Source organism: Corythoichthys intestinalis, chromosome 17 (genome assembly GCF_030265065.1).
Source record: "Corythoichthys intestinalis isolate RoL2023-P3 chromosome 17, ASM3026506v1, whole genome shotgun sequence".
Taxonomy (NCBI): Eukaryota; Metazoa; Chordata; class Actinopteri; order Syngnathiformes; family Syngnathidae; genus Corythoichthys; species Corythoichthys intestinalis.
In genome coordinates this window covers 38,088,366-38,105,913 of record NC_080411.1, presented here as the reverse complement: position 1 = coordinate 38,105,913, position 17,548 = coordinate 38,088,366, and the positions used below count along the sequence as shown (strand labels likewise).

At 37.9% G+C, this 17,548-nt stretch overlaps 1 protein-coding gene across 2 annotated transcripts in view; it reads left to right on the top strand.

Annotated features, from left to right (window-relative positions):
- The window catches only part of onecut2 (one cut homeobox 2), a 53,511-nt gene extending 38,587 nt beyond the window's left edge, over positions 1-14,924 (top strand). For both annotated transcript variants that reach the window (XM_057818437.1, XM_057818436.1), the window contains one exon: positions 4,773-14,924. In XM_057818437.1, the coding sequence (XP_057674420.1) occupies positions 4,773-5,062 (290 nt within the window). In that variant the 3' untranslated portion in view covers positions 5,063-14,924. The remainder of the gene's footprint in view (positions 1-4,772) is intronic.
- The last annotated feature ends 2,624 nt before the right edge of the window (positions 14,925-17,548 follow it).

Genomic DNA, 17,548 nt, shown 5'->3' with positions numbered 1-17,548 from the left:
TAACACTATTGATACTAATCAGGACTGTTACAATGACGGTACAATAGTACTGTGTGTATATTATTCTACCAAGGAGGTAAACTACTTGAGTGATCTTTCATATTTTCTGCTGATAGCGTCTGTGCTTATAGACGCATTTAGCATCACTCAGATTCACGGCAGAGAGCTGATGAAAGATAGAGCAAGCCTGCCTTATTGATCCCATTGATCTGGTCTCACCTTTAAAGAATACACCCCTCCCCTTTATGCTCACAGACCGCTTCATTCTCAAGCCTCCCCCTTGTTCTCAGACCGGTAAATCCTTTTTGAATAATATAATTGCGCATTTGATCCTCACTGTAACCCTGATCAGAGGGTGAAAAAAAATCCTGATTGAATCACTCAAGCGTACGCCTTGTTCATTGACAGCAGCGGTTGTGTTTGTGTGCATGTGTCTGAGTGATTTTTACATTTGACACTTGACTTGTCTGCACTATTTTTTTCAAACACTATCTAGTGGAAACTGCTAATCAGTTTATTTGTGGCTATAGTCAGCAAGAGACAGGAGTGAGACAAGCATATTTCAATTGTTTATTGGAGAAATGTTGTTATTTATCAGGGTACATCACATTTATGCTTCCAAAGTCCTGTTCAGACTTGTACCCAGACAATTATTGTAACTCAAAAATCAAGTAATTAACTGAGCATCCCAATATTTATCTGTAATTTAGACACAAATAAATGTCTATTTTTTTTCTGGTTGCCTCTTTGCTGCCTTGCAAAAATCTCAAAATGACCAAGTAAATTGTGAATACTTATCCTTTTAAGTTAGAGTGGTCACTACTGTGGGAACTTAATGAAAAGTTCATACTTATAGGGCACTACATATATACTTAAGACCTTTAACCCTTTATAGGGTAAGTGACTATTTTTGGTCATTAAAAAAATGACAACTAGCAATTATCCTGATATTTTTTCGATTATAAATCATTATTTTTATACACTTTTTTTAAATCATTTTAAATACATTTATAAATTAATAAAACATTAATAAAAACTAAATTAATACAATTAAAATGAATAAATGACAAATTCACACTGGTGACGGCCCCAAGTATATTTTACTCTACTTTAAAAAAAATAAAAAATGCTAACTTTCTGTCTTAGAAAATGTCATTTATGTTACTTACATTAATTAGGTGCAATTTACTTAATTATTTCAAGTTTTAAAGACTCAAATTAACCTTAAAAATTGGATTACAGTAAATTGTTTGTTTGGAGTTTGCAGTCATCAAAATAACTTGAATTACAGTAATTTATTTATTGGAAGCTTCCAGTACTAAAGTGATACCTTAGTTAGCTTCAGTGCTGCTCATTTATCATACGCAGGCAAACTTTTTTATTTTCTTAACTGAAATAATTCTACAAAATAAAGAGCACATGCCAATTCTACCCATTCAGACCAGTCGGGCAAAAAAAAGAAAAAATCCTTTTTCCTTTTTTCCTTTTATCCTTTTTGAAGTTGCTTTTGGTCAGCCATTTTCTAAGAGCCAAAAATAGCAAAGAAGGTGTGAAAAACCTCATGATTTCATTTCGATGGGTAAAGTTTCATCCAATCATCCCCCAGAAGTGGCAATAGCAACTAAATTCAGTGTATTTATTGGGTTACAGAAGCGAACGCGTTATGTCCTTCGGCAGCATGCTTAGGTCTGAAGGGGTTAATTAATAACACATTTTCAAACAGTTATGACCCTACCCCCAAATAAATGAAGGGAGAACACTCAATGGATTCATTCAGGGGAAATAAACTATTTTAAAATGCTCAACAATGCATTGAAGACACAAGAGATATTTGCTTTTGACACCCTGCTGAATGATTTAATGCTTGGTGTGAAATGAACAATCAGTAGTATAACCTTACATAGTACAACCAGAGCTCTCTTGAACACCTTCACTAACTTCACATTAATAAGTAAGTAAATATTGTAGTGAGCGACATGGAGAATGACAGAGCCTGGCCTTTGTTTTTAACACATGTTGTTCTTGTGCCCCATACGCCACAGTTCCCCAAGAAACAACACATTTTAGAACAAACATGACATAACTATAGCAATCACTACTCACAGTCATGGTTGCCACGACTGCCCATCATCCATTGGGGCCAGTGTTGTGTATCAGTGCTGTAATCTGATTACTTTCTTTCAGTAACGAGTAATCTATTGCATTCATTTTTCCAAACCAGTAATCTGACAAAATTAGTTTCCTTGGTGTCTGTGCATTACTATTTTGTTATTGCCTCATAATGTATGTAGAATGAAGATTATTGCAGTCATGTACAAGGAGCATTTTGAGTAGAGTCCTGCTACGTGTTCGTTCCCATGGTAACAGCTCACAATTACTTCTTGTTATGGTCTCGAGTCACACGCGCTAAGCGTTTTGGGACTGAGAAAGGCGTGTGCCAGGCTACCTGCGCGGGTGCACATTCGAGCTGAATGTTGACATGTGCGAGGGAATGTTGATCTGTGTAGGTCCATGAAATAACATGAGTATTTTTCCTTCATTCTGGAGGGTTCCGGCAATAGGTTGGAGCCCCTACATGTGTGGCCGTTTTGTTGGCAAGCATTGTTTACATCATATTCGTGTTGCATATGTATAGTGACGTGTTCATTTTGCATCTCTGGGATGTGTTGTAAGTCCGATTGAGTGTAAAGTGCTTAGTTGCTGCCACGTTTTGTGGCCAAATTGACCGCGTGTGTGTACAGTGTACTTCCTGGTTGTGCGCGCGCATCCCTGCCCTCCCCCACCTTTGTGTTTATTACAACATGCAATTCATTTGTGTTTTGTTGATTATTGTGCAGTCAATTTGCATTGTTTTACATTGGCACTGATATGCTGTTAACCCTAAATGGTAACCTGAAATTCAGAATTTTTTACATCGGGCTTAATCTTTAAGTTAGCGGGGTTTAATTAGTCAGTGGGGTTTATTTTAACAAATTCCATGCAGTTTGTCAGTTATTTGTTAGTTTCAGGGCTAAGCTGGTTGAAATCAACTCCATCGAGTAATTAAACCTCCGCTAACTCGAAGATTAAGCTTTAGGTGAAACATTCTGATCTTCCCCTTTAAATTCAATTATCGGAAAATCAATTACATGCGGTGACATTTTTGTGTTGTCATTCTTATGTTGAGGCGGTAAAGGGAGAAAATTGTTAAAAAGTAAGTGAGAAATTAGTTTTAAAGTAACTTAGTTACTTTGATAATAAAGTCATCAGTAAGGAAACTTATTTTTAACTTATTTTTTAAAGACTTTCTTACAATAAGGCAACGCCAAAGTTTATAAAAGAGTAAAATTTACCAAATCGATGTAATGTAAGTAAAGGAAGTGAAGGTGTTGAAGAGAGCACTGGTTGATTGCACGGTTTACCAGGGATATGTGCAGAAATGTTTGGGTGTCAGAAAAGTGTGAAATAGACGAGGCACATCTGTGCATGTTTGAAAGAACACCCAAAGAACACTGGGTACAAAAAATTATTTTTTCTTAATTTGACTTAACTAAGATACATCAAGTTAGGCATGTTTTCCAGGACCAAATTGCTTTTTAATTCTTAGAAATTAGTGTTCACAACAGGTTAATAAAAATTGAGTTTGGTTTACTTATCACAGTGGCATAAGGCATTTACAAAGGGATTTATTTTGTACTCTGTATTTCTCAGCACCATTTATCAAACATCATCTCACATACAATATTTACCCATCACCTTTTTGTACTATGGAAAAATGGATGGCTGTATTGTTTCTAAGATTGGAAAGCAAATCTTTTGAAAACAATCACACATATTTCCAACGTGAAGAGAAATAAAAACTAGGGCTGTCAAAATTAGCGCGTTAATGGGCGGTAATTAATTTTTTTAATTAATCACGTTAAAATATTTGACGCAATTAACGCACATGCCCCGCTCAAACATTAAAATGACAGCACAGTGAAATGTGTACTTGTTGTGTTTTTCGGAGTTTTGTCGCCCTTTGCTGGCGCTTGGGTGCGACTGATTTTATAGGCTTCAGCACCCATGAGCATTGTGCAAGTAATTATTGGCATCAACAATTGTGGGTTACTAGTTTATTTTTTGATTGAAAATTTTACAAATTTTATTAAAACGAAAACATTAAGAGGGGTTTTAATATAAAATTTCTATAACTTGTACTAACATTTATCTTTTAAGAACTACAAGTCTTTCTATCCATGGATCCCTTTAACAGAATGTTAATAATGGTAATGCCATCTTGTTGATTTATTGTTATAATAAACAAATACAGTACTTATATGTTGAATGTATATATTCATCTTGTGTCTCATCTTTCCATTCCAACAATAATTTACAGAAAAATATGGCATATTTTATAGATGGTTTGAATTGCGATTAATTACGATTAGCTATTTTTTAAGCTGTAATTAGCTCGATTAAAAATTTTAGTCGTTTGACACCCCTAATAAAAACCTGAACTTTTGCAACTGTGTGTCGCATTGATTCATGAATAGTGGCACAAAGGGTTATCGTTGTTTTATTCTTGTGGTAGCTAAAGCTAATACTCACAAAATGTTAAGAGTATTTGGCTTTTCAGTAATTTCAAGATAGGCCTAAAATGTACAACAATCGTTACAGGTTAACTTATTTGACCTCGAAGCTTTGGAATGCTCGTTAAACTACTGTAAATCAAGAATGTGTGTTTATACATAATCCATACGGTGGCGTTATGCTTAAAAATGGGTGACTCTAACAATTTGTATTTTCCACAGCGTGCAAAAGGAAGGAGCAGGACACAGCGAAGGAGCGGAACAACACACCAAAGAAATCCCGATTGGTCTTCACAGACCTGCAGCGGCGAACGCTGCTGGCCATCTTCAAAGAAAACAAGCGGCCTTCCAAAGAAATGCAGCTCACCATCTCGCAGCAACTGGGCCTCGAACTTACCACCGTCAGCAACTTCTTCATGAACGCCCGCCGCCGGAGCCTGGACAAATGGACAGACGACGGAGCCAGTCCAGGCGCCCAATCTTCAGCATCCAGCACTTGTACCAAAGCGTGATAATAGGTGAAGGGGTAGATGACTGGGACGAGGGTTGGACGGGGTGGGTTAAGGTAGGGGGACAGGTTGAGGTCATGGGTCGAGCTTTAGCCTGATCCAAGCAAGGAGTGGAAACTGGGAAACCAAACTTTGTACTTGTTATTTTGATTGTCTGTTTGCGTTTGTCAGAGGTGACAAACTGAGAGAGGGGCTGCTCACTGTGACGACTTGAAGCCAAACCGCCTTTTCCCAATTCATAAAAAATACATTCAGAAGTTGAAGGGTAAGCTCTGCCAGAGAGCACACCAAAACCAAAAAAAAAAATAGTAAAAATCTTCACTGCTAGTGTTTCATTTGGAACAAGAAACTGATACACTAGCCCAAATACCAAAGACGAGAGGACATTATATGTTTTCTATTATGCAATATAAGCTAGGAACCGACAAATGGACTAACCAATGAAAGCTTTATGACTACGGAATGTGATAATGATGAATGGACGTTTCATCAGATGTCCAAAACTTGGGTTACTTACTACCAAACCAAAGAGCATGGAGTTATTTCACAGTAAAAAAAAACATCACTCTAGACTTCTTATTTCTTAACAAAGTAGTGTAAGTTCATTTTTTAGCTGAATTAATGTCAGTGACAGTGAATCAAAGTAATTTCACCTTTCGGTCAGAGTAGTTTTTACTTTGAGAGCATCATTTTAAAAATTCAATCTTTTCGTCTACAAAAGACAAACAATTCAACAATTGTTAACGTTAGGCAATGGCTTTAAATGGAAGCACAAAGACACACACTTCCACACATACCTTCCCAGGCACATAAAACCTCCACACAGTCTGAGCCAAAATGTTAAATTTAATTTTTTTTTCTCCAATTACATGAAGTACAGTAGAAGTGAATATGTACTACGTATGTGAGCACAATATAAAGCACATTTTTTTGCAATAGAACTGGGGCTCTATGCCAAGCCGAGTGGTTTTCGCATCTTAGAAAACTCAGGATGCCATTTTTCTAAACAGTGGCTGAAATCCACTCTGCTTTCTGGTCATCTCATACTAACTAATGTACTGTATATTTATCCATACTTTTTATGCGTCATTTCGCAAATGGGTCCCCCAAATTTATAGCTTCGGTGATCAATAACCTATCAATTTACCCTGATTTTCTCAACCAATAAATTTTGTGACCTCGATAAGACGTCACATCTGGTCAGTGCTTTGTATTTGAGCATTACAGGTTTTAATCTTAAACTTGGTCAAACTATTTATGATGCTAGAAAATATCAATTTAAAAATCTCTTTCAGATTGGGAATCATATAGTATTTACAATTTCCAGTGTAAAGACAATTACAACTTTATTCAAATAGTGTATTTAGTTTAGTGTTGCATCGATAACAATACAGGTAGTCCCCCTGTTACGACGTACTCGATTTACTTGATTTCGTCCTTACGACGCCATAGTCTCGTCCGTCTCGCCTCGTTTTTTTTTTGTCGTGTAAACATTACCTTTTTCTTTTTTACCTTTTTATCTTATTTCTTACTTCATTAATATGACGTGTTCATTCCCCACTAAACATGAAGTTGTTCAGCTTGACAGCAAACAAGGCAATCGTGGTTTTTGAAGCTTTTTACTTCCTTCACATTTGACAATTTGTAAAGTTGTAACACACATACACTTATGTCCAAAATGACACACATTTAACAATAAAACACTTGACACAAAAACATTGTTGTTCAAACGTCCATCTAGCCTGATCAATATGTAAATGTAGTGATTAAATTAGCCAAGATTGCCTAACAAAAGTCCACTAGTTTAAATGCTACGAATGCCAACGTATTTACAATTCTCATAGCAAATGGCTCACACATAACTCCACAAATTGTAGCTCTAAACTTAATTACAAATGCATACACAAACATATATTAGCTGAAACAACTTACAGCATTATGTGGGCCAAACCAGAGCGCAGCTGTCCTTTTTATCTATGTCAGAGGAGTCTGCTCCTCAGTCATATAAGGCGACAGTCCAGCCAGACCCAACACTGCCACCAGAGGGCAGTGTACTAGTACATTCCATCATTAAAAAAAACAGCGTAGGAACGGAAGTCGTTCGTAAACCTACCTGTACTAGTATTGGAATTTGGGACTACTAAGAAATAACGTACATGTCCAACCACAGTGAAAAAAGAAGCGCTTGTTGCCCTTCCAAAGATGATAGACGTCCAATCATGTGGCGTCAAATCCTCCTCCGGCCTATTCCTATAGGATAATACCTCAGTGTCAGCTATCGGAATCGGTATCGCAAAAAAACGGTATCGGTGCAACACTTATTTAAATACTTAATGTAGACTTCGTAACACTTTCCATCAACTTGGCCATAATTTGTTACAATTCTGTTTTTCCAAGATATGGTTGATAACGGTACCCGCAAACTTTTTATAGCTCTAAGACTTAAATATTTCTTCCTTTTTGGTTTAATTCTGCCAATTGATGTTAAATACACTGCCATCAAACCATCTCAGACCAAAATAGGACCATTTGATCCGGGGGATTACGGACTGCTCAGGCAAATCAGGGCCTTTGTAATAGTTAAAGAGGACAATCTAAAGACGATGTCTGGAAAGTCCGTGTCCTGCAGAGGATCATTTGGCCTGTAAACAAGCTGTACTGCTTCATACAAATCAAGGTTGAGGAAGACTCAATTGTCATGTATTAGCATTTGGTTGCTGCCTAGGCTTGACTTGATGTCCATATGAATGTCACCAAGGAAACATTGTAACCAAAATACGGTATACCCTACACGATCACTGTGTATAGTCTTTCCCATATAATGTAAATACCAAAGCCCTCACGAAAACACCTCAACCGCCATCACCTCCTACTGTGTTTTAGCAGCCTTTATAATCTATAATCACTTCATCAATCATCTCATACATGCGCTATTAAACCAAAAATAAATAAATATCAACCAAACCAAAGCAAAGGCGCCAGTCAGCAGCCCCTGCTCCTTTAGAAACCCCAGGCTGGGTCCAAGCCTGGTTAGAAACAAGCCAAAGGCTTGAGATTGAAAAAAAAAAATGGACACTTGAGACTTTTTCTATTTATTGACAAATCGAAACCAAAGAAAACCCCTTTTTCTGCACCTAACTGTTCCAACAAAAAGACTGGACATGGAAGAGTATTACTACCAAAAACAAACAAAAATATTTAAAAAATAAAAAAAAGAGTGGCGATGAAGCGATGTCAAGGATGCAGGACGATGCTGTGAGGATGAAGGGGGAGGGTAGTGGAACGGTGACATCACAAGAGCGGAGAAATAGCTTTGTTCCGGCTAAGGTCAAGTCAGACCGGCCAAGTTAGGAACTGAAAAGGGTAAAACCACACGGGAAGGGGGGAAGAAGGAAGCGGAGGACGCCGTCATCAAAGTTCTTCCCTCCAGCCCAGAAATGTCCGAACATTAATGTGTCTCTCACGGTTGAAGAGTGTCTTTAACGTGTGCCTATGCAGTTTTTCAAAGTAAAAATGGTTAAACGAACAACAGAAACCTCATCAGCTAACAAACCAAAGATTCACTGTTAACTCCAGTAGCAGTTCTCCTCCTCTTGTAACCTACTAATTTTGGCTACGCAGTGTGCGCACACCAGTCACATGATGTGCTTTGAGTTTTCTTCCATATGATGTAATACTACCCAGTATGGCCTACCTTGTTCCTTACAAAATATTGTGAGTTTCCATCAGCCTACATCCCTTCAAGTTTGTAAATCGTCTACCAACATCCACAAGTTTGAAATAGCTGTACCTCAAACATGCTACCAATTTTTACAGTAGTCATACAATACATACTAATTTGAGTCTAAGGCTAGGTTCATACCGCAGGTCTTTAATGCATGATTCCGATTTTTTGTCATATCTGTTCAAGTATCACGCGTGCGCACTCCTTCACAGTCCGAGATGCGCTGAGCAACTGACCCGCGTGCGCAGGAGCATCAAAACAAATGACTACACATGACGCACACACATAGGGGTCAGTTTGCCCCGACTTCTGGCCGTACAAGTAGGGTTGCCACCCGTCCCTTGAAATAAGGAACAATCCGTAATTGGGAATTAAATATTGCGTTCTGTATTGAACCAATACGGAATATACAGTATATAAATAGATACATTCTATGTATTTTAGGAGTTTTGTGCATGTCCCCTTTTTTTCTGCCTGTACAGCTTTGGGCGCGAGGGGGGGTGTCCCGTATTTCTATTTCCGAAAGGTGGCAATCTTGAAATATTGCTCATTTGGAGCAAAGAGAAACTCAACATTCTCAGGCTTATTCTCAATCCATTTTATTTATCATGGCTGTTGTCAAGCCCGCTCCTTCCCCAAAAGCCGCGTTCAAACTAGGAGCTAACGCTAATGCACAGCTGCACCACTACTCTTTTACCCTGTCTCGCTTGCTCTTTTCTGATGTAATCGCTCCATGAATTCCGATTTGGGAGACTTGACAGTTCAGACCACCGCTACATTCTGGAAAAATGTGGCCCATATCGGATTAAACCACATACGACAGTGACCCAGATCAGATTTGAAATGTTCCACTTCTATGCGACTTCAGACCGTCAAGTTAATGCCTCACTCGAGTCGGAAAAACACGAAAAAAATCAGGTTCATGCATTAAGACCTGCTGTGTGAACTTAACCTAAGGGCGCTTCCACATTAGCACTGCTTGGCCCGTTTTAAACTGACCAGAGTTCTTTTTCTCAGATAGTCCGCTTCATTTTTTAAATGTGAACTCGAATCCAAAGTCTAGTATGGACCAAATAAACGAACTCTGGTCCGCTCAAAAATTGTGAGTCTCGGTCCGCTTTAAGTGCACCCTGCTTCGCTTGTGAATGCAAGCGGACAAGGGTGCGCTTATGCTACGTTACGTGCAGCTGCAGTGACGCTTCACGCTACCTCCACTCCCAGGAGGGAGGGGTTTTCTCATCTAAATGTATCCAATCAATGAGTGCGCCTTTCATCCACGCGATGCTACTAGGAAAGTTCCGTTGACGCAGTGTGAATACTGAACCATTTAAGTCATTTGCAAGTGTTATTGCGAGGTACCGTGGTATGAAAAAGTATCTGAACCTTTTGGAATGTCTCACATTTCTGCATAAAGTCACCATCAAATGTGATCTGATCTTTGTCCAAATCACACAGAGAAAAGACAGTGTCTGCTTTAACTAAAACCACCGAAACATTTATAGGTTTTCATATTTTAAAGAGGATAGTATGCAAACAATGACAGAATGGGGGAAAAAATAAGTAAATTCGTTTTCGTATGCTGTGGGCCCCCCTTTGGCAGAAAAAAATTCAACCAGACGCTTCCTGTAGCTTCAGATTAGTCTGGCACATCGATCATGACTAATCATGGCCATTCTTCTGTACAAAACTGCTGTAATTCAGTCAGATTCCTGGGATGTCTGGCATGAATCGCTTTCTTTAGGTCATGCCACAACATCTCAATGGGATTCATGCATTTTGTTCTTCTGAAACCATTCTGAAGTTGATTTACTTCTGTGTTTTGGCTTAGCTTCAACTGTCTGACAGACGGCCTCAGGTTTTCCTGCAAAAATTCCTGATAAACGTTTGAATTCATTCTTTCATTAATGATTGCAAGTTGCTCAGGCCCTGAGGCAGCAAAACAGCCCCAAATCATGATGCTCCCTCCACCATTCTTCACGGTGGCGATGAGATGTTGATGTTGGTGAGCTGTTCCATTTTTCCTCCACACACGACGTTGTGTGTTACTCCCAAACAAATCAACTTTGGTTTCATCAGTCCAAGAAATATTTTGCCAAAACCTCTGTTGAGTGTCCAAGTGCCTTTTTTGCGAACATTAAACGAGCAACAATGTTTTTTTTTTTTAAACAGTAGTGGCTTTCTCCGTGGAGTCATCCCGTGAACACCATTCTTGGCCATCATTTTACATATAGTTGATATGTGCACAGAGAGACTGTGCCAGTGATTTCTGTAAGTTTTTCGCAGACACTCTCGGGTTCTTTTTTACCTCTCTGAGTGTTCTTCGCTGAACTCTTCGCGCCCTATTTGGTGGACTGCCACTCCTTGGGAGAGAAGCAACAGTGCCAAACTCTCTCCATTTGTAGACAAGTTCTCTGACTGTCGATTGATGAACATCCAGACCTTTAGAGATGGTTTTGTATCCTTTCCCAGCTTTATACAAATCAACCATCCTTGATCGCAGGTCTTTAGACAGCTCTTTTGACCGAGCCGTGATGCACATCAGACAATGCTTCTCATCAAGACATTTCTTACCAGGTGTGTGTTTTATAGTGGGCAGGGCAGCTTTAAACCACTCATCAGTGATTGGGCACACACTTGACTTAAAATGGTTTGTAAAATTTGGTTTCAATTGCTCTTTAAGTCTCCTTGGGCAGAGGGTTCATTTACTTATTTTTCCCCCTTCTGTCATTGTTTGTATGCTATCCTCATTAAAATATGAAAACCCATAAATGTTAGGGTGGTTTTAGTTAAAGCGGACACTGTATTTTCATCTCTGTGATTTTGACAGATCAGATCACATTTGATGGTGATTTTATGCAGAAATGCGAGAAATTCCAAAAGGTTCAGATACTTTTTCATACTATTGTAGCTCTCCAACCTGGTCCTCTTGGTCGAATGTGAAAGTGCCCTAAGGGAAGGAATTATCTAGTTTGTATCTCAACGAGGCAAGTCTACCTCCAAGCTCCTGTCTGTAATATATTTCATCAGGAGGCAGTCTAACCGGTCCACATTAAAAACAACACCAACAACAAACACCAGTTGTTAACTAACAGCGATGCTTCCGTCATGTATGTTTTGCTTCCATTCAGTCCGCCATGAAACATTCCTGTTTCTACTGAACGATCTTTGGTGCTTCCTCAAGCAAGAAGAGTAATTCTACGTGAGGTATATAGTTCATACCAAAGACTATTTGCTATATTAGCTCACCGACATACGATTCTCTGACCAAACTAATTTTCCTGAAATTTCAGAAATATAGCGAACATTGCGTAAAAACGGCTAATCAGATATCATTTTTGATTAGCTTACAGTCACTAGCTCGCACAAAAGTCCACCACGCCATTTTGGAGAGGCACTCTGTAGCTTGGAAGATGCACATTTGCTTGTTCCATAAGAGGGGGGGAACTTTGCTGCTGCTCCACAATGTACAACAACAATAAATGAAACCAAACAAAACTACACAACATAAACACTCACTGAGAGAAACTGCTGAAGTATCGGTCAAATAGCTTTATCCTTAATTTTCTCTCTGTATGTAAAGCTTCTATTCCAAAGAGATGCCCCCACCCGCTGAGCCCTCCAATTATGTTGACAACGCCCATTGGAGGGGTGTTCTTTATTGGGCCAGGGGTGGCGGCCATTTTCCATTCACACTTGCAATTCTGTCTGCATGTAATACAGGCAAAAACAAACAAAAAATATATATGGGTATAAAACCAAAAATGTTCCAAAGAGGTTTTCATGCTTGTTTGCTCAAAGTACTTACAAATTATTTGCCAATAATTGTGTCTAGTATTACATTCCTACTTGGGAGTTTTTGCTAAATGTGTGTTTTGTTTTAATTTAATGTAATTTATGTTTTTAATTTAAGCGAACAAATTGTGTTGCCAAATCTCCCACTGAACCCTTTTCCCCTTTGAAGATTAGCTTTGCCAAAGTTTACATTGTATGTTCCTTTTCTTTCTGTTTGATGCTGTATTTATTTATAAGGTGTTTAGAACACTGTAGGTTTGTACTTGATGATAATTTAATGGTATTTAATTAGATGTAATTGTTTTCAATGAATATTTATGTATTTAAGAATGTTAGTTGCATCAAAGATGCAGTGCTTATGCCTGGCCTCTTAATTTATTCTTAGTTAGCTTTACTTTAAGGAAGAAAAAAAAAACAAAAAGGAGATAAAAAAAATAATAATAAAACAAAGGCAATGTTGTTTTATATGCTTAGACTTCATGACAGAACAATGTACGAATGTTAAACTAGACTTACATCTGAATGTCCACTCATGCTCTCAGAGGTTTTTTTTTTTTTTCTATTTGGATGTGGAAGTGAGAGTTCATATTTGAACATAAAAAAGGCTCATAACAGGCCAACAAATAATGAGCACTGCATCTCTCCTTGTTTCTGCAAAGTGTTCAAACTTTTCTTTTCAACTGTTTGCATTCTGTTGACCATTGTGGATGAAGCAATGACTTTCAGGCCGATGTTCTCGATTAAAAAACAACAAAAAACGTTCAGGTGAAGAGCGGGCTACACATTGATGTAAAGTGAACTACCAAAGATAAGTGGAATCCTTGATAGAGGCAAATAAACTATGTGTTTACATCGATGCAACTCATACACTGGTTAAGGACTTATTCATAAGACGCTTTAAGTATTACCATACATAGACTTGGTTTTATGAATTACACCCCCCTTAGCAACGAAATCCAAATTTTAGCTAATCTGTGCATTTCACAAAGAAGCCATGCTGAAAAGAAATGTTTTAATGCGAGCAGTTACATTTTTCGCAGACCAGTCATAATCCTACGAGATCAAGGTTTTTAAGTATTTTCATTAATAACGGTATTAATTTATACGTTCCTGCTCCTACATCCCTAAATCATGTCATGTCAATAGTGTACCGCACGTAACATGTCACCTTTGCTCATTAATATTCATGACTTTAGCAACTGTTGCTAGGGGGGTCAAACTCGCATTTGTACCTCATGCTAGATGCATGTAAATAATGTACGATTGAGATGTTTACTGAGCTAAATCTACCAATTCTGTCAGAAAATGATGTCCCTGGGGCCAAATTCACTGGTGAAGATGTGGAAGAACATACAAATATTCAGTTAAAGAGGTGGTTTGAGTGTCGTGGGCTGAAAACGACAGGAAAAAGAGGTGACCTGATGCAGAGGTACCTTTTTTATCGACACTTTTTTTTTGTGTGCATTGCCTTACGTCACTGACAATGACATTCTCCTTATTCAACAAGCTATCTTTTACCACCATATGCCCTGTCTTTCTTATATATTATATCCTCCTCTGTATTTTTTTTTACGTCTCTGATCGTTCTTAGGGGTAATTTATATTGCTATTTTTGTGTAGCGATCGCAAATGAGAACTTTTAATTTTTTAATTAATAACAAATCTTAATTCTATTTTTTATTTACACTTCCCCTTACTAAGAATGATTCTTTACAACAGAAAAGGGTAACCTGTTAAATCCACAGTCTATGTGGGCATGAACAGGCTTACTACAAAAAGACCAAGGCCAAACATGGCTAATTTATTTATTTAAAAAAAAAAAAAAAAATCAGGTCAGTCATTGTCATTAGGGGTGTGACAAAATATCGAAATGGTGATATATCGTGATACTTTGTATCCCAAAAGGTTATCGATTTGCTCCTGTCAAGAATCGAGATATCGGTTTAAAAAGGTGTCAATTTAAAAAAAAAATATATATATATATATATATATATTGACGGTGCTCGGCGCCCAATCCATTTAGACTGGGAACGTTCGTTCATTCAAAACCAGAGCATTCACAGTCATTCGGTCCGATTTTCAGGGCATTTACAGGTCACTTGCTTTTCATTTTAGGTCATTTACAGGTCATTTCCTGTTGAGTTTGAGTCACTGCCTAATCATTTGGGTGATTCCCAGGTCACGTCCTGTAACGCAAAATAAACAGCAAGTGACCCATAAAATACTCCAGAATCAACAGGAAGTAACTGAAAATCAACAGGTAAATGACCTTATATGGCCCAAAATTACTCATTGCCTGGCATTGGTTGCCACTGACAGCCATAGACGTTCAATCCGTTTGAAGTGGGAGGGATGGCAGTGAATGAATTCGTTCATTCACTGCCATCCCTCCCACTTCAAACGGATTGAACGTCTACTAGTGATAAACCCATTCCAATTCACAGCAGAAGCTTGTTTTCTATTTTTAGTAGAATATCCAAGAATGATTTCCTGACCAATGTATCGAAAATCGTTGTATTGCTATATCGTCAGATCATCGTTATCGTGAGCTTTGTATCGCAAATTGTATCGTATCGTTAGGTACAAAGAGGTTCCCACTCCTAATTGTCATACAGAAGCAGCACGGCAAAACACCACACTAAAAAATAAGTAAAAATATCAAAATGCCTTACCTCTTCTGGGCAGGAAATGGATCAGGATTGTCATCTGTAGGACTATGGCCCCCAACAAAATGTTTACTGCATACGAAGGTGAATGGCTTCACCCTGCTGGCGTTAAACTGGCCTTTTGGGCGTCCGCACAAGTTGATCCATTGGTCACATTTTTTCCCCTCTTAGTTTTTGGATTCGGGAAACGTATGAAGAAAACATCCTTCATATGTGGACAGTCGTAATGTCTAGAGTTGTTTCAACAAGTTCCGTAGCAGCAGTGTTTACTCTTTTATTTTTTTGAAAGATTACCGGCAGAAAAGAAGCAGTATTCTCATGGGTTGTATACGAGAGCGCGTCTATGTTGACCCCCTTCCAGTTCACAATGATGACGTCATGCAGCCTTGTGGTCTAAAGATTTTTTTTATTGTGACATAATTTGTTTAAAAGTTTAAAATATGTGAGTGAAAAAAATTTTTAAGTCGATTTTTTTTTTAAAAAACGAAATATGAGACGTCAATTAATGATTCTAAGCTAAAAACGACAGACATTTTGAATAATAAGTATAATTAATTATCTTCGTTTTATGGATAGGTTGAAACAAAAGCGGTTGCGCGACATCTGTAAACGGGGGTTTTCAGCGTAAAATGGACACATTGAAAATAGTTTGGGGGCTTAAAACGCCATGAATCTGCTATGCCAGCATATAGACATGTTGTTCAATCAAACACAACAGTTGTTTTGGCTTAAAATACAGCAGTTTCTTTTAAAGAGGAGTGCAAGAGCAGAAACTGCTTTTTCAGTCTTGTCTGTGTTTTCTGCCATATACATCTTGACACTGTTTGTGTTCAATCCTCGGTTCAAGCTAGTTGGTTTTGAAGAAGAAGTTGTTTTAAAGAAATTCTAAATATCCATCTTGTCTTCTCAGGTGTAGTTTTGTCTAAGCAAAGCAAAGGACTGTCTCTACGATGCTAGTCACATGATCTGAAAAATAATTTTGACCCATAATGAAATACTTTGTAAGATTCATGTTTATTTCATTCATTTTGGTCATTTGTTTTATTGCTTTGCAACTTTTATAGACAACAATTTAACGACCAGGTCTTTATATTAAAGGGGAAGTTCAGAATTTTTTACATTAGACTAGTCTTCGAGTTAGTGGGGGTTTAATTAGTCGGTGGAGTTCATTTCAACAAATTCTGTGCAGTTTGTCAGTGATTTCATCAAATTCTGTGCAGTTTGTCTGTTATTTGTTAGTTTCAGGGCTCCGGAGTGGCTAAGCTAGCCCGATCCAATGGTGCCTGGTAGCATGCCAATATAAAACGACATATGCATGCATCAGAATCACCAATGACCCCCCCCCCCACCCACCCACCCGCCCCAGTATCCGCCTATGGTTTGCCTGTACAGCTGACAACAGACTGCCCTGTGACTCCCTGATAATCAGTTCAAGGTGGCTCACTTAAATCATGATAGGTAGCGCAAAATTATTGTGGAACCTAATTTATTTCTTTTAACATTAAAACTTCATAATCACACGTCTAACGTTTTGCTCTTTATTTTGCTTGGCTTTTCTTCTCAGTGTGGCTCTAAGGCTCATCTGTATTATTTCCTATTAACTAATTGAATAGACTTGAAAGAATTAAATACATTAAAGACTGAAGTAATATTTCCATGTGAATTATCATTTTCTGTGAAGTAATCAAATACAGTACAATAGCAAAAAAACCTGTATATCATAATAGATCTTCTTCAAGAGTGTGTACAAAATATGCATTGCATTAAAGATTATGCAGGTTATTGTTAAGGGGATGTGATGTTCAAACACCAAATCCACATTGAAATTCCGAATAGAATGATCCAGTTTCATAAGGACATTATAGTGTGGGAGTTTTTGAGTGTGGAAACGCAAACACACTAGTTCGATTTACTGTCTGGTTTGGAAGGAAAAAGCCCCTTGAAGCTACAGCTGCTTCCAAGTATGAATGCGGGCACGTGTTTATATAAAAAGTACGAAAAATGTATTTCGGCAGTGAGAATCAGAGAGGCTACCTCACTGAATTTCCATTCGTCCTTTTGATAGTCTTGATGAAACCAAAGAATATTTTTTTTTTTCCTCTTCGGAGAAATCTGCTTACAGCTACAGCCATGGACATTTTCTTTTGATTACTATTATATATTTGGATTTCTCATATCAGGCGGGTAGAGTAGCCAATTTTTTTTACTCAAGAGTAGCGTTACCTCAAAATAATATTACAAAAGTAAAAGTCATCCAATTTGGTATCGGTATTTGGTGAAAAGAATACTCAAGTAATGAGTAACATT